At 42.3% G+C, this 25,229-nt stretch overlaps 2 protein-coding genes across 2 annotated transcripts in view; both read right to left on the bottom strand.

The window, feature by feature from the left end:
• Nucleotides 1-6,942, bottom strand: part of LOC135539359 (probable helicase with zinc finger domain) — a 63,524-nt gene extending 56,582 nt beyond the window's left edge. Inside the window, 4 exon segments of the mRNA XM_064965188.1 lie at nucleotides 416-452; nucleotides 1,089-1,328; nucleotides 5,068-5,096; nucleotides 6,899-6,942. Coding sequence (XP_064821260.1) covers nucleotides 416-452; nucleotides 1,089-1,310 — 259 coding nt within the window. The 5' untranslated portion in view covers nucleotides 1,311-1,328; nucleotides 5,068-5,096; nucleotides 6,899-6,942.
• A 259-nt stretch (nucleotides 6,943-7,201) lies between these two features.
• Nucleotides 7,202-14,745, bottom strand: LOC135539361 (26S proteasome non-ATPase regulatory subunit 12). Its single transcript, XM_064965191.1, has 11 exons — nucleotides 14,510-14,745; nucleotides 13,802-13,861; nucleotides 13,529-13,657; nucleotides 13,105-13,212; nucleotides 12,817-12,921; nucleotides 11,881-12,030; nucleotides 11,337-11,471; nucleotides 10,943-11,055; nucleotides 10,304-10,478; nucleotides 9,968-10,045; nucleotides 7,202-8,317 (listed from the first exon to the last, which is right to left on the bottom strand). Exons 1-11 carry the CDS (start codon nucleotides 14,633-14,635, stop codon nucleotides 8,108-8,110), a joined length of 1,389 nt encoding a protein of 462 aa, XP_064821263.1. The 5' UTR covers nucleotides 14,636-14,745; the 3' UTR covers nucleotides 7,202-8,107.
• Nucleotides 14,746-25,229: the final 10,484 nt, after the last annotated feature.

The following is a 25,229-nucleotide window of genomic DNA, read 5'->3' on the forward strand; positions in this document are numbered from 1 at the left end:
TTTTAGCACTTTTCTTTCCTTAACGGATCAAAATGTGTTTTCTCATGCTCTCGCTTCAGCTGACAAAGGCTTAGCAATATGTTTGGAACATCGAAACGCAATAAAATCATTGTATTCAAATCACAATACACAGAGAATCAAAATACATATAACTGCACCCAAGTATTGTGATAACATCGTCTCATTAGGTTCCTGGCAATTCCCAGCACGGATTTTAAAGTAGTCAATGTCATCTTCTTCTACGAGTTTTAGAATGGTGAAAGCCCGCCATGGCGTAGCCCATGCAAAAACAGGCTTTATGGCAAGTGCATCCTCTATCCAACTCTATAGTTGGTATATGACTGTGTAACCCGGGAAATGGGACTTCAATACAATGGGTCATGTTCTCACTATGATAAGTACTCTACCAACTCACCATGTTTGCAGTCTTCATCTGCTTGATCATAGTTTTTCTGGAGGTAGAAAGAAAACAAGTAAACAGACAAAGTCTAAGCAGCAGAATGACTGTCCTCATAAAGGAGGGTTTAATATGACAGAAGTCCTGACTGAGTCTTAGATAAGTGCCCAGAATGGATATCTTCGCTACTCAGAGCAGAGTCACTCGCAATATAATTATAGTACTTAAGTAGGCTCTATAATCGTGAGGCTTAAGTAGTGGGGTATAATTTTAGTGCTAGAAGGAGATAACAGCACAGTGCAGTTTGCGGCAGAGAAATGAAAGGAGGCGGGACCTTGGTCGTTTTATCTGGTTCTCTGAAAACAAATCTAAGTCAAGATGGGCTTATGACATTTGACTTGAACACACTTATCAAATTCAAACATGTTGGTTAAGTCATAATGTGAAGGAATATGAGCAAAGAGTACTTCTTACTGGCTCGTCTTGCGTTACTTAGATGACTGCTTGTGCAAAACATGCCACAATTTAGTTTTCCGTGTGAGAGAGAAGTGGTGTGAGTGCGTTTGTATCAGTTAACTTGTGTGTGATGCGTGCACAAGTGCCATTTTTGTGTGGGTAGAGGTCAGGGGGCCATATGCCCACTGAGGGAGTGGGTATGGGTGTGGGCCGAAAGGTGTGCCTCCCGGCTCACCAGCTGTAGCAGGGCGGCTATCCTGTAGAGCAGGGCGCGGCTGCGGAGGGGGGTAACCGTGTCGTTGGGGGCGTTGGATGCGGGGGGTCCAGGGCTGGGAGGGGCCGGGGGGCCGAGGGCCAGCAGCGCATCTGTGCAGTGGCTCACTGCCGCCTCGTACTCCCTCCTGGCTAACGATCCGCTGGCTTCTTCACATGACTTCTCTGCTCTCCTGTCTGCCATGACTCAGGGACAGAATGTCTGGAGAGAGGGAGGAGCGATAAAAAATGGGGATTAAGTCGCACCTAGACACTAATTGTGGGTCAGTTTAGCATTTTCCCCACTAATGGTAATCGCTGATTCTAGATCTGTACCTAGTGAAAACTTCACCCCAGAGTGAGAGACAGGGGGAGATGGGAGGCAATGCTATTTCTGTGATGGGTACTTGGGGTAGTGGACTGGTAGGTCTATTTGTAGACACTTGCTTTGACGAGTTGAAATATCTTGGAATCCAACTATTGGTTCATAGACCTATATTCTCCTCACAGAGCTAAAAAATAAGTAGTCATGTGTGGCACTACAAACCTAAGTCAGTCAGTGTACACTAGGCTGGGGCGGTATATCGTATTTGGAAATAGCCAAGTGGTGTTTTTTCAATACCGTTAAAACTATTTCTTTGATGTTTTTTTATTTATACATTTGAATATTTGTAGCTACTTTTTAAGTAAATACCTGCAGTCAACTTGTGGAATACGTTCGGAGATAAAGATCGCATTTTTAATTTAACCAGTCACAATTTTTCATTATGAAGCTTACTAGTAGTCTCCAGTCACATGGTATTTGTTTACAAACACACAAAGAGACCAGAGCCTTGTAAGTCAATCTGTCGTGCAACATGCGCCAGGTGATCTAATTACAGTATGGAATTCACAACTAAATGTGAATTCCATACAACTAATAACTATTAAGTTAACTGTGCTAAATGCTCTGCAGTTCTGCATTTGGTTTGCTAATTTAGTGGTTAGCTTCTTCCTAAATCATGCTTCTCTTGGTAACAGCAGAGAATCCCCTCCTGGATCAAAAGCCTTGACGTCTAGTATTTGTTTTGTGCAGCAAACCAAGTAGATTTTTTTTAGTTACTTGTATAAAAGATGAGATGGGGATGTCTGTCCTGCTATATAGTTTAGGTCAGAGACAGTATAAAATGTTAGCAATGCCCTCGTTAGCATTCTCTATGGGATTTTACATGGACTTGTTTGTTATTGCTAACCTTTGGATTACAGAGGCTCAGTGGGGTTTGAAAATGTGTGTTCAGTGCCAGTGTTACAGAATATCTTGGGATGGCACAAGATCGGTATAAAAGGTATGACAATCTTTAGCTGTCCCAGACAAGTTCGAGATCAGAGACAAAATCCCCATGTCGTTGGCTACTTGGGCCATGCGGTGGTCACTGACGCTTGTTTAATGTGAGCAGGTCAGAGATGCAATCTGAGGGCTACCCATCCTGTCTTTGAGCAGTTCCATCATCCCATTATTTTCAAACACCTTTGACAAAATCTGCAACGCTCTTGTAATGTGAGATGTGCAACACCAGGTAGCCCAGCGGTTAGAGTTGGGCCAGTAACTGAAAGGTTGCCAGATCAAATCCCTGAGCTGACAAGGTAAAAATCTGTCGTACTGCCCCTGAACAAGGCAGTTAACCCACTGCTCCTAGCCCGTCATTGTAAATAAGAATGTTCTCAACTGACTTGCCTAGTTAAATAAAGGTTAAATTTAAAAAAAATGGTGAATAGCAATAGCCAATGAGAAGTCGCCAGAGAAGTAGCCAGTGAGATGACGTAGTTTGGAATCAACCAGAATGTGTAGACTCTCTAGCAGGGGCGATGACTACTAGTATGCATTTAAACCTGCCTTTAACCAAAGTGTCAAATCGTTAGGGTTCTGAAGTTCACAATCAGTGATAATCAATTCAAAATGTTGGCTAGATATAGTTCAACTCTTATGGCAAGGGTGAATGTCTGACTGAAAACGTGAGGCTGCTTTGAGCCACAGTTTACAATCTAATCACATTGTTTTTCGCAAAACAGCGTGGTATCGAGAATCCTTACGACCAACTGAAGAATCGTGTACAGTGTGGCTCTTGTCTGTGCCACATGGTTTAGGGTGCGCACCACTACGTTGGCAAGACAAAAAGATACAGTTAAGACTGTTGTTTAACGTGAGGCTTGGTGATGTTAGGATTTTGAAAGTGGCGGGTTTAGGGAACAACCGGCAATGCACAGGTGGTGTGCACTATTTACAATACAACAGCATTCTAAGCCATGTACTCATGTCATATAGTGGCAGCAATTTTGTAAGTGATTCAAAGTTTAGGGTTGTCAAATATAGTAGTCAAATATTTTAACTATCCCACAGCTAGCACACCTGATTCAAATTGTCAACTAATCATCAAGCGAACTAGTTTAGGGCTACAACAAAATTGTGACCCGTCTTGGGGTCCATGAGGAAAGATTTTAAAACTAATTTACAATGACGGCCTACCGCAGTCAAACAGTAACGCAGACGAAGCTGGGCAAATTGTGCGCCGCCCTATGGGACTCCCAATCACGGACGGTTGTGATACAGCCTGGAATATGGTCAGAGAAAAAGCACTATGTAGGGTTCCCTAAAGCAAGAACCACATCCTCTTTTGATGTCATCACAAATGTGATGAGAGGCCGAGCAGTATTTCCTCTGTGGCAGTAGGTCTATATATAGGCTTAATTGTTGACCAAGGCATTTTAACACAGTTGACTCAATAATAAAAGCGCAAGTCATATCACAAGCTTGTTTTAGGCAGGTTTTTTAACGTAACATATAGGCGCCAAAAAGGCCCCGCAGCCAACGCCACTGGAGTTATCCATTGGCGGCGTCGAGCCACAATTGAATGGTTAGCAAAGGACCCATCAAGGGCACTTAATCAATACAAGAAATGTGTGCAGCTGCGACTTTGGGTACTACTGTATGCTGTCTACAGGTGACACTGGAGTACTTCTACACCTAATAAGCCTAGGCTATAAGCACACACAGGCAACAGGGGCATTGAGAGGTCTACACTTGCCGCGCAAAAATATACCCCAAATCAATTCCAAAATAGCCTGCATGCTATGCTATCTACAGGTGACACTGGAGTATTTCTGAACCTAATAGGCCTATAGGCACAACTACAGGCAATAGGGCAGTCGAGTTCACTACCGGACACTTGCGGCTGTTGTGGTGGTGTCTGTCCTCTGCAGAGTGTGGTGTCCTATAGCGTTATTCACAGCACAGAGCTATGCCTGGCCATGGCGCCCGAGGATTCAAGGGATACAGTGTCACTAACAGAAACACACGCTACCCTCCCGCAACAGAGTGAAATGACAAATAGTTGGAGGGGAGAAGGGGGCCACTAGCTGATGGGCAACAACCTGTTTTCATGCACGTTAGACAAAGCCAGAAATTGGGAGGAACATGGAAAGGCTTGAAATTAAACCTGACATGCAGTGTCTGGTGAACGGTCGTCCCTCTGAGAGAAAACAGAAAAGGCCTCCGGGCCCAAGGAGCAACTTATAACAAATGCCCTATTTCTCCTTATCAGGGTTTGATATAGTTCTTCCATAGTGAAACAACACACTACGCCACAGCAGTTATATCTAAGGACAGTAGCCTACTACACACCACCTCTACTTTAGCAGACGTGGGGCTAGTCTTTGTTAAATGACCATCATTGACCGAGTCAGCTCTCAGTGTAGTGTCCAAAAATGCATATTTTGACCAAAGGGTAAAACATGTTTTAAATTAAAATGTTCCAAACCTCCGGTCTCTATCATAATCCGATCAAATGTTATTGGAGTTTTAACCCTTGTGTATCCTAGGGTGACTAAAAATCAATGGAGGCCAGAGGGGGACAAAAGTGGTAAAACAGAATTGCATCAACTAGGCTGGATGCTGTGCGAGAATTAAGGCAAACTGACAGGCTCACCGTTGAACTCGTCATCTTTCTTCTTGAATCTGGAGGACATAAGACAAAAGAGGCAAGATGGATATCGAATTTGAGACATGTAGCATTCTCTTTCTTTTTGGAAAGGTTATTGATATGTTAGAGAAGGACCAACTGAGCAATTCAGAACATGAAGAATCAGATTTGTCTTGGCAAAATGTATTTTATAACATAATGAAGCACGTTTTCACCCACTGAGGAAAGTGAGTGAACACCCCACTCAGTGTCTTACATAGAGTTTCCACAGAGTGAATCACATTTCAATTCCCTCACCATGACCAAGATGTGTATAAGCTAGGTTACTTAGGTAGGCTGTGTTTTAGTCATCCCATAGTGCCAGCCTAAACCAACACCAAGGCCACCCCCCAGAATGTGTGTGTAACAGTATCTTTTAAGGAATACCTCAGATAAGGCCAAGGTTCAGAGGCAGGTTACCAGAGCAATCAAAGCATGTTAGGAAATTCTACAACTACTGTAGTGGAAATATCCCTCACAGCACGTTGGAACACGTAATGCAAATACAGTGTATGATGACCAAAATATGGGCCAACACGTTTTGTTTGGCATCTTAAGTCGATTAGCTTTAACTTGTTTACTATTATGGATCAGTCAATATACAAGACATTGAGACAACCAAAGACATGACATCAGCATGTTATGGCCGTTTGTAAGAGCAAAATGACAACCATGTGGCTTGCAAGTAATGGCCAGAAGTGGTATGAATGATACTTTTACTGTAAAATGAAACGCCTCATTTCAAATAAACAAAGATGAATGAAGGGGCGACATTAATACAAGGTAAAAATGAGTCTCATCAGCAGTAGTCTACTACCACCTTGGACAATTAGGCTGTGTTAGATAGCTAGTTACTACATCTATGGTGTAGCTGATGCTTACCTAACGGCAAGTTTGATCAAAACACTGCCCTATTCGGCATGATCGCTCCAAAAAAGGGCACTCCTATAGACTAATACAAATATAAAACAGTCTATTTTGAGATTCCGGGTCAGTTAATAATAGGTGCACCATGTCTGTTGGCAAGCCACTAACGTTAGCTTGTTACTTGTCCATCATAGGTATTAGCTAAAACAAAACCGTAGAAGCACCGCTAGCTGTGGCTGACTCCGCGTTCGTTCGCATCATGTTTGGTGGAACCACGGTGAAATAGTCGTGCGGCGCGATCTAGCTCGTTGGCTCACATTAGCTTGTATCAAGGCATTCAGCTTTCAGATTGCGACATATCGGTGTGCAACGACATGATTAAATATCGGAGTTATTTGAACCATGGAAATGTATTGCTTCTAACTTCAAAAACAAATTAATGAGATTGGAAAAACATGTTGCTAGCTAGGAGGACTAGCAATAATTGTGATAGACTCAAGACTCACTGAGCGACGGTAGCCAATACCATTGCATTGGCACAACATTACGAGAATAAACATGAAAAAGTAACAATTATTGACGCTGAATTCATCATGAGTACATAGTGAGAAAAGGCAGTTTGCACGTCAGCCAAAATAGGGCCCATCGCTTTGGTTTTGGCACCAAGCTAGCTTGCTAACGCTAAATGTCTGGCTAGCAAGCTGACCAAAACGTATGCAGAATGGATTCACACCTAGCGCGTTATTGCCCGGGCCTGTAATTTTGGCTCGGTTTTCAGACGTATAAAAGTGAATTGACATTATATTGTGGTCTCGGCGTAAATGTTATACCTTCATTACTCTCTGAATGTGTTACAGACGGGAGTCAAGTCGGTGTCCTTGCCTATGAAAAAGACAACTGAAAGGACTGAAAATGGGAAGTCTACACTTACCTAGCTTTACTTTCTACGCCATCTTGGATCCACTTATCAGCCCATCGCAAAGGATAGTGGGATGTAGCTCATCTGAAGGTTGAGGGGATTTGGGTCTTTTTGGTGTAGGTTAGGGTTTGACGATTGTGATCTTCGAACCTAGTCATATAGCAGCCTTTATAGCAAGTCATTACTCCAGTTTTCATATATTTCCCTAGATAATTGCACAAACTGTTTTCCAGAGTTTGCCTAGATGAGCACTGTCAATTATATAACAGTATTGCACAAACAAAACATTCTGTCGAGTATTTTGTCCACTACGTGGACAATTTTCAGAGATATTTTGACGTATAGATGATTTGGATAATTAAAACAATTGAAAGGTAATGTTTAATCTTACATTACTACATTTACATTATTTCTACATAATATCTCAATGCCTTTACTTTTGAATAAATGCTGTTTTTCTATTTTCATGTGGATATAACTACACAGTAAGGTAGAAACATTCAGCATCTTGCATAAACTGACTAAATAAGTCTTGATTTAGTGTCAGCTGTGCATGCTGTAACATTTATAGTCATCCCTAGATGGCTACAGAGGATCCAGAACCTTTCAAACCAACAACAAAAAGCTGCATGTCAGGTTTGCATTTCACAGCTTTTAAATAAGTATTCTTAACTTGATCTGACAACAGTTACATACAACTCTGTAATAATCAAATTTGTTACAACACTCAAAATAATATCCATTATGCAAGGTGAGAATAGTTTGTTTACATTGCAAAGTAGACAAAAAGACATCAAGAACTTACAGTAAATGTTTTAATACAGCAAGTTGCACGCAAATGCTCTAACACTAAATCCCTTATGACGGTTACATGAAAAAGAGAGTTGGAACAGGAGAGAAAACATTAACAGTGTATGCCCTTCTGTGGTCTAGGTTCTAGAACAAAGTACATGCCCAGATTGTAGTAGATAAACTTGGGAGACCACTCTAAACAATGTAATTTGCATTACATCAGTGGGACAAGAGATAGTAACAACATATGGCCGTAAGACTTGTTTATTGTAAATGCTCCAACTTTGCTGACCGTAAGAAACAGAAAGGGATGTGTTATTTGTTATTCCAAAAAATTGGAGTAGTTGACATTGGAATAACGGTTCATTCATCAATATAAATTCAGAAGAACAATAAATGTTTTAATGAAAACAATGCACTCGGTCCTCATCACTGCAGATTGTGTATCATCTCCTCTTTGGCGATGAGATGTGTGGTTTTGTTGACCAGGGACATGAGGGAGTTCAGTTTGTGGGACCAGTCGTTGAGCAGGTCGTTGGGGTCCTTCGGCCTCTGGAAGTTGATGATGCCGGCTAGCCTGTCCACCTTGGCATAGATGGTCTTGTTCACCACCAGGTTGGAGAGGAACTCCTCAGACTCCTGCAAGACAGAGATGCTAGAACCTGTGTCTTCAAAAACCATCAATAACTAATCACATATTTCATTTAGGGTACTATAGTACATTTATTGATAACTCTACAAAAAAAAATCTGTTTTTCACACTCTGCGAAAATGACGTTGCCACGAGGAGAACTGCAGATATTGCAATGAGAGAGATGCAAAGACCTCACTCTCACACAGTATCTGCGCATGTGCACGGGTTCGCTTCACGCCTTTACGGCAACGGGACCAAAACAGCGGAAGAAGTTTAGCATTGCACTTAAACGCTCTTAGTTGTTATGGAAATTGACCCACTATGCTGTTTACTTTATACATTACATCATATCTCTAAGTCTACCTTAGATTTGACCTTTAAGCTACGAACAATTGTAGTATTTTGTGTTTTATTAGGTTCCCCATTAGCTACTGCTAAAGCAGCAGCTACTCTTCTTGGGGTCCAGACAAAACATAAAACATGACGTAATACATAACATTAGTAGACAAATACAGCACAGGGACAGAACTTCATATATTTAAAATAAGAATATGGGGTTTTCATACATTCCTTTGCTCAACTGTTCTAATTGCTTTGTCTAAGTTGGTTCTGGCTTCCTAATCTCACAGCACCAGTTGTTCTGTAAACACCAGAGATAATCCCACAACATCAGGAACCAACCATCCATATCCTTCCCATTTGGGCCTGTACGGGGGTGTTCTCGGATGGGGCCACAGTGTCTCCTGACCCCTCCTGTCTCAGCCTCCAGTATTTATGCTGCAGTAGTTTGTGTGTCGGGGGGCTAGGGTCAGGTTGTTATATCTGGAGTACTTCTCCTGTCCTATTCGGTGTCCTGTGTGAATTTAAGTGTGCTCTCTAATTCTCTCTTTCTTTCTCTCTTTCTTTCTCTCTCTCGGAGGACCTGAGCCCTAGGACCATGCCTCAGGACTACCTGACATGATGACTCCTTGCTGTCCCCAGTCCACCTGGCCGTGCTGCTGCTCCAGTTTCAACTGTTCTGCCTTATTATTATTGGACCATGCTGGTCATTTATGAACATTTGAACATCTTGGCCATGTTCTGTTATGATCTCCACCCGGCACAGCCAGAAGAGGACTGGCCACCCCACATAGGAAGAAACCTAGAGAGGAACCAGGCTAAGTTTTGGCCTTTCTAGGGAGTTTTTCCTAGCCACCGTGCTTCTACACCTGCATTGCTTGTTGTTTGGGGTTTTAGGCTGGGTTTCTGTACAGCACTTTGAGATATCAGCTGATGTACGAAGGGCTATATAAATAAATTTGATTTGATGTCCTTGCGTAAGCATTTCGTTGGACGGTGTATCCCGTACATACGACTAACAAAACTTGAAACTTGACATCAACACTGTGATTCATAGATGCTATTGAATGCAAGTGCAACATACACGGAAACGGAAATGCAACAATCGTGTGGAGTTTCACCGAAGTCGTTAACTCCTGTTCAGTTCCCCTGACGTGAACAGAGCCATATCATATGGAGCGGCACAGAAGTTTCAACCTTATTTTGGAGGGAAAACTATCCCTTTAAGGCTGCATACATTAGGGTTAAGGGCCAGTAAGTATTCCATCCCCTGACAAAAATGTAACAGATGTAAAGAGTAGATCGGTGGTGCTTACGTCAATGGAGAGGTCCAGGAGGCCAGCCATCCTCTTCATTGTGATTCTTGTGTAATATTTGGCCATAATTCTTATATTCTAAAAGAAGAGATTAAGAAAAACATAAAAATAAGCAACGGTGGAACATAACATAGTTGGAATCAAAAATACCAACTACATGAAAGTATTCTAGATGGGAAAGGGATGTTTCCAGATCCTTTTCAGCAACTATGTTCCAACGAAAGACAGCTTTGTGATGCCACCACAGACCCTTTGCTAAAACAAACTATCCCACTAAAGTAATTGTGATATTCTAGCTATAGATATTCCATGAAAGCAGTTCCATAAACTACTTACGTGCTCCACCACTCTATTTTTGAGGTCCTTCCACCTCTTCTCGCCCTCCTCTGAGCAGTTGAATACGTCGGTGGCCGGGCTGTCGGGGGAGCCCTCCCTCAGCTCCTTCCCATAATCCTCCACCAGGGAGGCCCAACGCATTAGCTCCATGGTGGTGAACTGCTTCAGGAGGTCCCTTGAGGGAAAGGTAAAAGGGAAACCAGGATGAGACGAACAACAGCACCGCAATAGCGCCACCTCACAATGATATGAAGTTGAGGCACCAGAGTTAGCCTAGGTTTCATCGTACCACAGAGATCAAGCATATGCTTTTGGTAGCTTAGCTAAGTTTCACCAATGGGAATTGGCTAGGTTATATGGTACCTTGGTGAATATATAGTTAATTACTGTGTTACAGAATTGGATGTCGTGCTAGGTTGATGAGGAATATTGTGAAACAGTATTGAATGCTAAGATTTTCACGAATGAATCATCTCAAGGTTACATTGTTCCGATGAGGAATATTTGGGCATTGCTGATGAGAAATAATGTGTTATACCATTGAAGATTGTAAGGAATGAACGATTGAAGCTAGATTACATTCTTGGTATTTGAGGGAGAAACGAAAGCACCGGAATGTAGTGTGATTGAATGTCTTACTTGTATTTGGGTATTTCTTCCAATTTCTTGTCTTCGTTGATTCTGTGCACCAGGTCTGACTGCTCGTTGTCGTAGGGAGCCAGTATCACATACAGAACAACACTTTTCAGGGCCTGGAACAGGAAAGAACATTAGCGTTGTATTTGTATGTATTTTAAAAGGTGCAATCTGTAACGTCTTAGTTCCCCCGTGAAGGCAGACCCAATCTTATTTCCATTTACACCAATCAGTGTGCAGTCCACTCGCTAAGACCCCTCTCCAACTAAGTCCTGCTGCCAGAGCAATATTTCTCTCAGAAACATAATGTACAGCGTGTGCCTTTAAAAAGGCATCAAATCATATCAAAAGACTATCATCCTGATGCCTAAAACAGTCTTCTGAAACCAGTGTTTACCTGTTGCCATTTGGAGCTATCCTCCAGAATGCAGGGGGTATCATAAATGGCACGGTAGTGTTTGCAGATGGACAAGTAGGATCCCTCGTGCTGGTCTACTTGGATCATCAGATTGTAATACTTCAGCTTAGACTCCTATGGAAAAATAGTGACGGAAATGGTTAATAATATTGCAGCTTGTATGTTTCTTCATCGGGAGCAGCGTAGACAGCCAAAACTAACAGTCATTTTTTTCCAAACAGACAAAAATTAAATCTGTTTTCAGTATTTTGCAGGAAATATTGTTTTCTGTAGAAAACTGTTTCAGGAATAGGAAACAAAAGTGAACGTTTTGATTGGAACATTGAACGTTTAGGTAGTTCCACCTCCCCCCCTATAGACAAAACCATAGCTGCGTCTCAAATGGCACCCTATTCAATACATAGACCCCTATGGGTCCTGGTCAAAAGTAGTGCACTATATAGAGAATAGGGCACCATTTGGGAGGGAGGCCATATCATAACACCCAGCCTGAATAAATTATTTCTTTCCTCTCTTCTTTCACCTCAGTGCCATCCTCTGTAAAGAACTTGGTGTTGATCTTCTTGCTGATGATCTGGGTGCGGATGTAGTCCTTGACAGCGATGCACAGTCTCATTTGCTCCAGAATGAACTCCACCTTCTCTTTCTTCTCCATGGAGCCATATGTCTCCACCTGTAGAGTGAAAGAGTGCATGTTGTGAGAGGCAGAATGCTATACTCTAGCCCTGGGTCACGTTCATTAGGGCACATCGTATCAAAACGTTTCTCATAATACCACTCCCATTTTGTGCCTACTGAACACAGCCCAGCTGTGCTACATCACAGCCTGGACCGGAAGAAGAATGGTGTGTGAACAGCTGTTGCAGTGGTTCTGCCCTCAATAAAAGGACATACTGATGGAGTGCGCTACACTTTACAGACACTAGATTTTATTTTAGATGAATTATGGTGTCTCAGTCAACTTTCACTGAAATGATTAAAGGGAAATTTCACAATCTCCAGCACCACCCCAACATATGTGAAAATGGCACATTTCTATGTTTTGTAGTAAAAAGAGAAGAGAAGATAAGTGTTTCCAATGACATCATCCACCAATTAGTAGGCAATGCCTACTCATAATTGGTTAAAAAAATATATAATCCCACAATGCACACAGATGTCATTGGAAACACTTTTCTTATTCTTCTCTCTTTTTTACTACAAAACATAGAAACACACCACGCTCACATATGATGATGTTGGGGTGGTGCTGGAGATGAATATGAGGTTGATTTTTAAAATGTATTTCCTTTTATTTGATGTGAAGGGGATTTGGCCACCAGTTTGAGTTCTGCTCATGTCTGAAGATTCAGTCCAGTAAGTCAAATAGCTTCAATCAACATGGACGGTTGAAACCTCTTACCCCTAGTCTATAAGAAATTGTGAAAACTGCCAAGTAATGTCAGCGAAAGCCCCTTACCTGCAGCTCTTGGAGGATGGCTGCGGCCTCTTTGACCTCGCCATGCTGCTCCTTGATGTTTGCCAATGTTTTGGTCAGCCTGGCTCGCTCAATCTCCACATAGATCTGAGTGAGGGAAACAAAGTCGTTAGCTCATTTGAATTGAATGGAGACATGACTTGGACCCACAAAAGTTAAATATTTTGTTTTATGCCATCTGAATATGCATGATTGGTGGTATATTCTTAAAATGTCATTTTAGGGTGATCCAAGTAAGGATAATCAGAGAAAGTTCATGACACCACATACCTTTCCAGCGGTCACTGTGCGTAGTGTGTCAATGAGTCTCAGCTTAACGGTCAGGTCGGTCACGGTATCTACATACTTGTAACATTCTTGCACCATCTTAGCAACAGCCTGAGAAGAGAGAAACAAAGCAAAATAGGTTTTTAAAGAGATAACATCAGGCAACACTTTACATGAATGAAGAAAACATTGCTTTAATGGTAAAGCCCCTTTCTTAACCTACTGGTGCATACCTGGGGTGTATTCACAATAAACCAAACGTTGGCAAACAGAACGAAATAGGGAGGGACCTACATTAATTTGTCAAATAGAAATGGTTGATGCCTTGCAAGACGTTTTGCAACTGCGTGCGCTAATGAATACACCCCATGCCTCAATGTTTTACCTTCCCTTAGTATCCCTTCAAAGAAGGAGCCCCAAGTCTCACCCCTTTGAGCTGACTCCTCCTTTTAGAGAGCAGCATGATGTTTTCATTCAGGGCGTCCATGTCCTTCGCTTCATAGCACATCTGCACAACGGCCACCAGGATTCTGGAGGTTGACACCATGTCAGAAGCCTGTGTAGATGGATAGAAAGAGGACAATGTTACTCAACAAAGATAGCTATGTGATTAGTCAGAGGAGTACGATCATAGAGATTATAGTTTAATCTCAATGTGTATGATGTTTAATTAGAAATGCACTTATGAATTCACGCTCACCGTTCTTGTTTGCTTCTCCAGCGACAAGAGGCTTTCAACGGCCTCCTGCAGCCTACCTTCCTAAAAGAGCAGGAGACACAACTTGCAGTCAGGACAAATGACAGACAATCGTTACAAAGATCAATTGAATGACCACACACGATCAAATTACAAGACAGATGACCAGAAATACTCATTAAAACTGTATCATCCATAACGTTGTTGATGATAAGAGTCTGATTTGAGAAAGCCAAAAGATGTCAACAACACATTTCTGTCAGCTTTGACACATGATTAAAACGGAAACTTCACTAGCTAACGTTAGTTAGAAATATACTAAAGTTACAGCTAAAGTAAAGGGGTCTAAGAAAAACAATAACTGTGGTACCTACGTTAGTAGTTGGTTGATAAATTATTCTAAAATCCGACTGAAACGACCAAGCAGCTGGTTAGCATAACATAACACCAAGAGCTACTGTATTAGTAGTCTGTAGGTAGCTAGAGAAGCTACATGACGAAAACAATTACCGTAGCTAGCTAAATAACTCATCAATATATATAACTTGCAAGTAAACCGAATCAATATTTGCGATACGTTGTTATAATAGAGCCGCAATGTTGCATATTATGAAAAACACTTTATTTGCGAACAAGTTAGCTAGCCATTTTGCTAACATTCGTGATGCACCATGACTCAGCCAGCGCTGGCCTCATTCATACTCAACTTACATTTGCCATTTTGGCACACTCCGGTAGACGTGTATCTACAGTTGAACTGTAGTCAATCTCCATCTTCACAAGCTTGCCATCTGATCTTTCTGATCGCTCCACCTCTGCTGACATGTTTTCCGACATCGTAAATTGAATACCACGGCGAATTGACAAGTGAAATGTCTGCTAAGTGCTAAGAACTGCTAGCCTGCTGCTGTTGTGTCAAAACTACGGGAAGTGAAGGAAAACCGGCCAATCACAATGAACTGCAAAGGCCACCGAGGCTGCCAGAAGGACCCAGAGAAGGACCATAAAAAAAAAAAATGTTATTTGTGTCAGGCGTTTTGAGAGTCAAGACTTAGTTATTCACAAAGCATCTCTCTCAACATAACCTTTTCAGCTGCCCTCCCATTAATAGGTTGTTGATGGGGGGAAACTGTGCTCAGATTGAAACGTTATAATTTCCAGAATTATTTTCTAGATTATTCTGGTATCTTTTTTTTAAGCATTACAATAGTGGACCACAAAAAAAAAAAATGTCTGTGAAGGAGGGATTTTAAGTAAAGTGAATGTAAACCCAATTGTGTAAGAAATGGTCTAATTGACGATGATGAGGATGATGATGATGTAGTCTCGAGGCCATCCTTCCAAATCTCATCTCATTGACTCAATCATCAAAGTTTCAAGACAGTTGTGCACTATTGGTGATAGAGTACCATTTCAGACACAGACAGTCCTGTTTTAAAAACATTGAGGAAGAGATAGTGAGGAATGTGTTTTCTTTGCAAATGGCTTACACCCATGGTGGAATGAGAATATTTTCCCGCCTGCCCAGGAAAAAACTCCCTATGCACTTTGAGATTAGTCTGTATAATGAAAAGCGCTTTACAAATGTCATGAATTATTATTAAACCAACTGGATAGACAGACCCCTGCCTCAGGAAGCCTATCATATTGTGGTATGATTCTGAAAAGTACTGCCCACTTTCACACTATTGACACAATGTTGTGAATAATTCACACTAAATTAATATATTTATTAAGTTCCTTTCCTGAGCTTGAAATGTGAACACCACTTATAGTGCCTTGAGAAAGTATTCATACCACTGGACTTATTCCATTGATTAAATATATTATTTAATACCCCATATATTTTTAAATATTTTTGAACCTTTATTTAACTATGCTGGGACAATTGTGCATTGCCCAATCACAGCCAGTTGTGATACAGCCTGGAGTTGAACCAGGGTCCATAGTGACGCATCTAGCACTGAGATACAGTGCTTTAAAGTGCTGCGCCACTCAGGAGCCCACTAAATATATTTTTTTTCACTCTGCATTCAGGTTAATATTGTACAGTAACTACAATGTTGTTGATCCATCCTTGATCCAGCCAATAAACTCTGTAGCTGTTTTAAAGTCTCCATTGGCACATGGTGAAATCCCTGAACGGTTTCCTTCCACTCCGGCAACTGAGTTGGGAAGGACGCCTATCTTTGTAGTGACTGGGTGTATTGATACACCATCCAAAGTGTAATTAATAACTTCACCATGCTCAAAGGGATACCCAATGTCTTCTTCTTCTTTTTTTACACATCTACCAATAGGTGCCCTTCTTTGCAATGCATTGGAAAACCTCCCTGGTCTTTGTGGTTGAATCTGTGGTTGAAATTCACTGCTCGACTGAGGGACCTTACAGATAATTGTATATGTGAGGTACAGAGATGAGGTAGTGATTGAAAAATCATGTTAATCACTATTATTGCAGTCCATGCAACTTGCTATTTCCACCATTGGTGTGCCAGGACAGAGAAAATCTTTGACTGGGCTCTACGTGAGCTGACCCCCATAGGAGTGGGAGGGCCAAGAGACCAGAGGTGGCATAATGGAGTGCTCGTGTTGAGGTGTAGGGTTTGAGCATTGGCTGAAAGTGGGGAGGGGCAGTTCCACTTGCTGCTCCATAGGCAAGTAAAGAAAGGGGTCTTGAAGTGGATGCAAGATTCTACTGGGGTTTGATGGCAAAAGCGGGGAGCCCAGCCAACAGAGATTTGCAGTAGTCCATACAGGAGATGACAAGTGCCTGGATTAGGACCTTGGATTTGAATGGTGAACAAAGAATTTAGCAGCATGTTGCTGCTGACAACTAGGCTGAAACAATGAATGAATTGGGTAGGCCTAATCTCCATGTATTGACTCTAGTTTACCAGCAGATGTCACTAGGACATTACTGTTCAATATTTGGTTTCATTCCCACAGTTCATTGCTTTGAAAGATTTCCCTGAGAAATACATACAACTCATGTAGGTCAGTGATTTTCCTGCTCCGGGGAGAGGCTGCCACTAAGCGCTGGCCTAGGATCAGATTACCCCAACACAGTCTAAACCTTAACAGCTTGAAAATTAAACATGGCCTGTATCAGCTCAGAGAGGAGACCAAGTATGAAATAATGAAAATAATAATGAATAAAACAGGGTTGAAGAGGCATCCAAGAATTTACAGGATCCTAAAGTACTCATTCAAGTAATGTAGGGCAAATATCAACAGTACTGATCAAGCCTCCATCAATAACAACCTTGTCATCTTTATGATGAAGCTGTGTCTCCAATAAACTGCCTACGAAGAGACTGCCTGAGAACTCATTTGATCACTTTTATAAGCATGAGGTTTAAAGTTATATGGAGAATGAGAAATCAATTGTGAGTGTGACCATGCAAATCGTAATGAATCCACTCTTTGTCACCCTGAACTGAAATGATCTGAGATCCACAGACAGACTGAAGATGAAACCACGTCCAGCACTCTCATCAAACACACAGGTGAGAGCTTGAGTCCAACCCATGCCCATTGTCCACTGTGGGCCACAAGTATTGCGTAACATGACTTCATGTGAGAATGTGCTGTTCTGAGCTGGATCTTTATGTAGCCATAGTCCTACATACAGGGCTATTGTGTGTGTTGAGAAGGTCATATATCTGACATAGAGCCTAATACCCTTTCTAATAAAAAACAGACATTATTCGAATGTTGGAGTTACATCATTATTGTAATGTTGGTCAAACTACAGACTAGATCACATGAAAAGCTATTCTGTGTCCCAAATGGCATCCTGTCCCCTGTATAGTGCACTACTTTTGACCAGGGCCCATAGGGCTCTTGTCAAAAGTTGTGCAGTATGTAGGGAATGGGGTGCCATTTGCGACACAGGCATTGTTCTTGTCCATTGAACCAAATTGTCACGAAGCCCTTTTGACATTGGAACTTGGAATAAAATCCTAAAAGATTCATAAAACCAAGTCATATTTAATGAAACATGCAACTGGTTCATTTATTTCAATTCTTATTGCTTGATCAGTTTGCCCTCTATTTTAAAATGTTTATTTATCCTTTATTTAACTAGGCAAGTCAGTTAAGAACAAATTTGTATTTACAATGACGGCCTACCAAAAGTTCAAAGGTCTCCTTTGGGGACAGGGGCTGGGATTAAAAATAAATTAAATAAAAATATAGGACAAAACACACATCACGACAAGAGAGACAACACAACACTACATAAAGAGAGACGTAAGACAACAACATAGCATGGCAGCAACACATAACAACACAGCATGGTAGCAACACAACATGACAACAACATGGTAGCAACACAACATGGCAGCAGACAACATGGTAGCAGCACAAAACAGGGTACAAACATTATTGGGCACAGACAACAGAGACAACAATACATCACGCAAAGCAGCCACAACTGTCAGTAAGAGTGTACATGATTGAGTCTTTGAATGAAGAGATTGAGATAAAACTGTCCAGCTTGAGTGTTTGTGACAGCTTGTTCCAGTCGCTAGCTGCAGTGAACTGAAGAGACGAGCGACCCAGGGATGTGTGTGCTTTGGGGACCTTTAACAGAATGTGACTGGCAGAACGGGTGTTGTATGTGAAGGATGAGGGCTGCAGTAAATATCTCAGATAGGGGGGAGTGAGGCCTAAGAGGGTTTTATAAATAAGCATAAACCAGTGGGTCTTGCGATGGGTATAAGGAGATGACCAGTTTACAGAATAATATAGAGTGCAGTGATGTGTCCTTTAAGGAGCATTGGTGGCAAATCTGATGGCCGAATGGTAAAGAATATCTAGCCGCTCGAGTGCACCCTTACCTGTCGATCTATAAATTAGGTCTCCATAATCTAGCATGGGTAGGATGGTCATCTGAATCAGGGTTAGTTGGCAGCTGGGGTGAAAGAGGAGCGATTACGATAGAGGAAACCAAGTCTAGATTTAACTTTAGCCTACAGCTTTGATGTGTGCTGAGAGAAGGACAGTGTATTGTCTAGCCATACTCCCAAATACTCCTCAAGCACTAAACCCTCAGAGATAGTAATCACACCTGTGGGGAGAGGGGCATTCTTCTTACCAAACCATATATCTTTTGTTTTGGAGGTGTTCAGAACAAGGTTAAGGGCAGAGAAATCTTGTTGTAGAGCGTTTAACACAAAATCCGGGGAGGGGCCAGCTGTGTATAAGACTATCATCTGCATATTTGTATCGGATAGAACTGCCAAAGGGGGAGGAGTTGCAGTCTACTGCAGAGATAGCCTGCAAAGTAATGTCATACTTTCCAGGTCCATACCCAAACAGTTCGAACTACTAATTCTGAAAATTACTCTCTCCAGAAATAAGTCGCTCACTGTTGCCGCCTGCTACCGACCCCCCTCAGCTCCCAGCTGTGCCCTGGACACCATTTGTGAATTGATTGCCCCCCATCTAGCTTCAGAGTTTGTTCTGTTAGGTGACCTAAACTGGGATATGCTTAACACCCCGGCAGTCCTACAATCTAAGCTAGATGCCCTCAATCTCACACAAATCATCAAGGAACCCACCAGGTACAACCCTAACTCTGTAAGCAAGGGCACCCTCATAGACGTCATCCTGACCAACTGGCCCTCCAAATACACCTCCGCTGTCTTCAATCAGGATCTCAGCGACCACTGCCTCATTGCCTGTATCCGCTACGGAGCCGCAGTCAAACGACCACCCCTCATCACTGTCAAACGCTCCCTAAAACACTTCTGTGAGCAGGCCTTTCTAATCGACCTGGAAGGACATTGACCTCATCCCGTCAGTTGAGGATGCCTGGTCATTCTTTAAGAGTAACTTCCTCACCATTTTAGATAAGCACGCTCCGTTCAAAAAATGCAGAACTAAGAACAGATATAGCCCTTGGTTCACTCCAGACCTGACTGCCCTCGACCAGCACAAAAACATCCTGTGGCGGACTGCAATAGCATCGAACAGTCCCCGCGATATGCAACTGTTCAGGGAAGTCCGGAACCAATACACGCAGTCAGTCAGGAAAGCTAAGGCCAGCTTCTTCAGGCAGAAGTTTGCATCCTGTAGCTCCAACTCCAAAAAGTTCTGGGACACTGTGAAGTATATGGAGAACAAGAGCACCTCCTCCCAGCTGCCCACTGCACTGAGGCTAGGGAACACGGTCACCACCGACAAATCCATGATTATTGAAAACTTCAACAAGCATTTCTCAACGGCTGGCCATGCCTTCCGCCTGGCTACTCCAACCTCGACCAACAGCTCCTGCCACCCCGCAGCTCCTCGCCCAAGCCTCTCCAGGTTCTCCTTTACCCAAATCCAGATAGCAGATGTTCTGAAAGAGCTGCAAAACCTGGACCCGTATAAATCAGCTGGGCTTGACAATCTGGACCCTCTATTTCTGAAACCATCCGCCGCCATTGTCGCAACCCCTATTACCAGCCTGTTCAACCTCTCTTTCATATCGTCTGAGATCCCCAAGGATTGGAAAGCTGCCGCAGTCATCCCCCTCTTCAAAGGGGGAGACACCCTGGACCCAAACTGTTACAGACCTATATCCATTCTGCCTTGCCTATCTAAGGTCTTCGAAAGCCAAGTCAACAAACAGGTCACTGACCATCTCGAATCCCACCGTACCTTCTCCGCTATGCAATCTGGTTTCCGAGCCGGTCACGGGTGCACCTCAGCCACACTCAAGGTACTAAACGACATCATAACCGCCATCGATAAAAGACAGTACTGTGCAGCCGTCTTCATCGACCTTGCCAAGGCTTTCGACTCTGTCAATCACCATATTCTTATCGGCAGACTCAGTAGCCTCTGTTTTTCGGATGACTGCCTTGCCTGGTTCACCAATTACTTTGCAGACAGAGTTCAGTGTGTCAAATTGGAGGGCATGCTGCCCGGTCCTCTGGCAGTCTCTATGGGGGTGCCACAGTGTTCAATTCTCGGGCCGACTCTTTTCTCTGTATATATCAATGATGTTGCTCTTGCTGCGGGCGATTCCCTGATCCACCTCTACGCAGACGACACCATTCTATATACTTTCGGCCCGTCATTGGACACTGTGCTATCCAACCTCCAAATGAGCTTCAATGCCATACAACACTCCTTCCGTGGCCTCCAACTGCTCTTAAACGCTAGTAAAACCAAATGCATGCTTTTCAACCGATCGCTGCCTGCACCCGCTTGCCCGACTAGCATCACCACACTGGATGGTTCTGACCTTGAATATGTGGACACCTATAAGTACCTAGGTGTCTGGCTAGACTGCAAACTCTCCTTCCAGACCCATATCAAACATCTCCAATCGAAAATCAAATCAAGAGTCGGCTTTCTATTCCGTAACAAAGCCTCCTTCACTCACGCTGCCAAGCTTACCCTAGTAAAACTGACTATCCTACCGATCCTCGACTTCGGCGATGTCATCTACAAAATTGCTTCCAACACTCTTCTCAGCAAACTGGATGCAGTTTATCACAGTGCCATCCGTTTTGTCACTAAAGCACCTTATACTACCCACCACTGCGACTTGTATGCTCTAGTCGGCTAGCCCTCGCTACATATTCGTCGCAAGACCCACTGGCTCCAGGTCGTCTACAAGGCCATGCTAGGTAAAGCTCCGCCTTATGTCAGTTCACTGGTCACGATGGCAACACCCATCCGTAGCACGCGCTCCAGCAGGTGTATCTCACTGATCATCCCTAAAGCCAACACCTCATTCGGCCGCCTTTTGTTCCAGTACTCTGCTGCCTGTGACTGGAACGAATTGCAAAAATCGCTGAAGTTGGAGACCTTTGTCTCCCTCACCAACTTCAAACATCAGCTATCTGAGCAGCTAACCGATCGCTGCAGCTGTACATAATCTATTGGTAAATAGCCCACCCTTTTTCACCTACCTCATCCCCACAGTTTTTATTTATTTACTTTTCTGCTCTTTTGCACACCAATATCTCTACCTGTACATGATCATTTATCAATCCAGTGTTAATCTGCAATATTGTAATTATTCGCCTACCTCCTCATGCCTTTTGCACACATTGTATATAGACTCCCCTTTTTTTCTACTGTGTTATTGACTTGTTAATTGTTTACTCCATGTGTAACTCTGTGTTGTCTGTTCACACTGCTATGCTTTATCTTGGCCAGGTCGCAGTTGTAAATGAGAACTTGTTCTTAACTAGCCTACCTGGTTAAATAAAGGTGAAATAAAATAAAATAAAAATAAATAAATGGATGAGAGAGCTTCCAACTGCCTGAGCTATATTGTTGATGTAAATTGAGAAGAGCGTGGGGCCTATGATCAAGCCTTGGGGTACACCCTTGGTGACAGGCAGTGGCTGACACAGCAGATGTTCTGACTTTATGCACTGCACTCTTTGAGAGAGGTACCAAGCCAAAGACCCCTCATGGTCTACCGTATCAAAAGATTTGGCCAAGTCAATAAATTGCTTAGAATCAAGTGCAATGGCGACATCATCATCATCATCACAGCATCGTTGCGGTGACACATCCATAACCTGAGCGGAAACCAAATTGCACACCAGAGAAAATACTATAGACATTATTATTGGTAATTCTGTCACCATAGTTTTGTTGGAGAATAGCCTGTAGGCTAAGTAAATTATTTGTATCGGTTATTATTATTTATTTAATTCCAATTTAACCTAGGTTTTTAAGAAAAGCATTTGATTTGATCTGTATTTTTTTGTGCCTACATCTCTGTCATAAGGCTTATAACACTGTTATGGCCAAGTCAGGGCAAAGAGCTATGAACAGGCAGTCTATGGATGATGGACACAAGAGTAATCAAAAACCGCTATTTGGGCCTAGGTAAAATAACACATGCTACTCAGGCTGCATAGTCGACTCATGTAGCCCAGTCTCTTGACGTGGTTGCATGCACTTTCTAGGCAAGAGAATAGTTCAGGGTTGAATAGAACCCGAGACAATGCAAGGGAGAGTGAACTCTGTGGTGCTTGCTTTCACGCTCCTTGTTTCCTGTCCGCGTGGTTTGTGTTGGCTGCATGTTTCCGTGGCAGCGACAAAGTAGCTCGTCGTTGCATTGAGTGAGAAACGACAGTCAAAGGGAGAGCCCGTAGCATTTGCTTACATTTTTTTCACATCCTAAGAGAGGACACCGCAACATTAAGCTAAGCCTTATTAAAGGAGACTGGTATGTGTAGGAACACAGAAGCGTGAGGAACAGCACATTTTCGCCTAGTAGCCTAAGCAAGGACAGACTTGACCCTCGCTTCTTTTTTTTTGTATAGATAAACCTCGTTTTTTTGTTTGTTTTGGTTTGAGAAAGCTGCAGTTTAAGCAATTTCACCGTTTTGTTACCGCCCACTCCTGAAAGCAACATCTGGTTGGCAGATTTTCAATCGAATCTCACGTATTTCGGTGAGGGCATATCCTAGTTAGGTCCTGTTTTATGCTTTTCTTTTACCCACGTCCTGTCCCAAATAAAAAAGGAGCGGCTAGTTTTTGAACGCTGCTCGTGAGAAATTCCTAGTTAAGATTCCATTCGTTCCGATGTGACAAGACAACTCACAGTAGTCATCTGTTTTCAAGGCAATCCACATGCATTTCCAAATTCTGCGTTTTTATTAGCTAAAGCTTTGGCGGTCATACATTGTTAGACAGGCTACATTGTAAACAAAGAAGAAGAAGAGACTTATCAAAGATGTTGCTTAAGGAGTACAGGATATGCATGCCGCTGACTGTTGAGGAGGTAAGTGTATAAACATTTTTGTCTAACATTGTAACGTTAGCATGTAGTTATCTATCATTGCCATTGTTTGATGATGTTTAATATTTATTTAGACTTAATGAGATCTTGTCAAACAACATGCAACTTGACTGTCAGCTAACTTTCTCGTGTGAGAAAAGAACAGATGGGAAGGGCAGGGTGTAACATTTTAGAAAAAAATATATGTTTTGTCTTACTGTAAGCCCGCCTAACCGATCCACCCATAGCCTTTATCGTCAGTCTATTTGGAAGTAAATTCCATGTCCATATGTCATAGGTGCCATGTGTGATGAACACCCACAAATATCTTCTTATTAGACGGACACCTGAGAAAAACGATAGCCTTTAAATGCATCACTTATAATCTGCGATGAACATATAAACACCTACTTGTGTTTTCAGGAATCCAAAGGCAATTGACTCAAACTTTATATTAAATAGTATATGAGTTTTGAGAGACGACTGTTATTTGTCAATAGCTTTGATACTGTACCACTGGATGGGGCTGTTGTAACTACCGTTTTATAGCGTATAGCCTAGTAATGTGTGGTGAATTAAAATCAATAAATCAAGAATGATGACACTGTAATATTGCACCATAACCATAATCTTATAGGCCACTGTTATGAACATTCTTAATAATAGGTTGCTATCATTTGTGAACTATTTTGTAGGCCTAATGCTGTTTTAGGTTGCTGGTCTAGCATCATTCTGCTCCTCCTCGAGCACTGTTTGGTGCACAATGCTCGTCTTTATTCAAAGGAATGAGCAGCACCTCCCCTAAGAATCTGTTCAGTTACACTTAATTCTCAGCCAGTCATCCCTGCATGCTTGTAGGTCTCGGTGACATGGGGGAATCATTCATCTCTGATCGGTCAATGTGCCAGTTTGTCCCCCACTCCCACCGTTGCCAAGATAATATAGTTCTAGGCCTGCATAGCTGTCATGCCCGTGAGGTCTTCAATGTAAATTGTGGTCATAACACCTTATGTTGTTGTCACTCATGTTGATTGCATTTCTGCATTCCTCCTGGCTTCATCATTGCCACATTGTCCGTTAGAAATGCTTGAGTGTTGATCGGTTTTCTTAGAACACTGCTATTCCATTGCCTTTTTAGTTCAACACAATACAAGCCTCCGGTCTTCTCAGAATTACAACCCAATGGAACTCGGGCCTCATAAAAAAACATGTACTTTCAATAAACTCCCTCAACATTTAATTACGAGTATCTGCCAAAACACTTTATTTGGTATCAGCAGTTTCATAACAGAAGGACAGGTTCATAGGTTCATTGACTGAGGGCTCAATTTCTCAGTTTGGCGTTAAGCAAGACTTTGTCTTCCAGCATGGGTTCAAATCAGCACCCACTTAGTCATTTCAACAGTCACTTTGACCTAGAGTATGGTCAAAGTTAAGACAGTGACTGAATCTTTTTTTGTGTGTGTGAGTCTGGGAAGAGATTAAAAAGATAGGCTTGTGTGTTTTCTCTTCAATGATCTATTTATTACATCAGACACTAATAGCTTGCTGACTAATGTGCAAAATAGTGTCACTGAAGGCACTCAAGGTATGAAGGAGTACCTATTCCTAATAGGCCATTAGGACACGGAGCAGCACAACCGCAAGGTGTAAAAAAGTAACATATTTTTTTATACTTGCTTCTGA

The sequence above is a fragment of the Oncorhynchus masou genome, chromosome 5 (genome assembly GCF_036934945.1).
Source record: "Oncorhynchus masou masou isolate Uvic2021 chromosome 5, UVic_Omas_1.1, whole genome shotgun sequence".
NCBI lineage: Eukaryota > Metazoa > Chordata > Actinopteri > Salmoniformes > Salmonidae > Oncorhynchus > Oncorhynchus masou.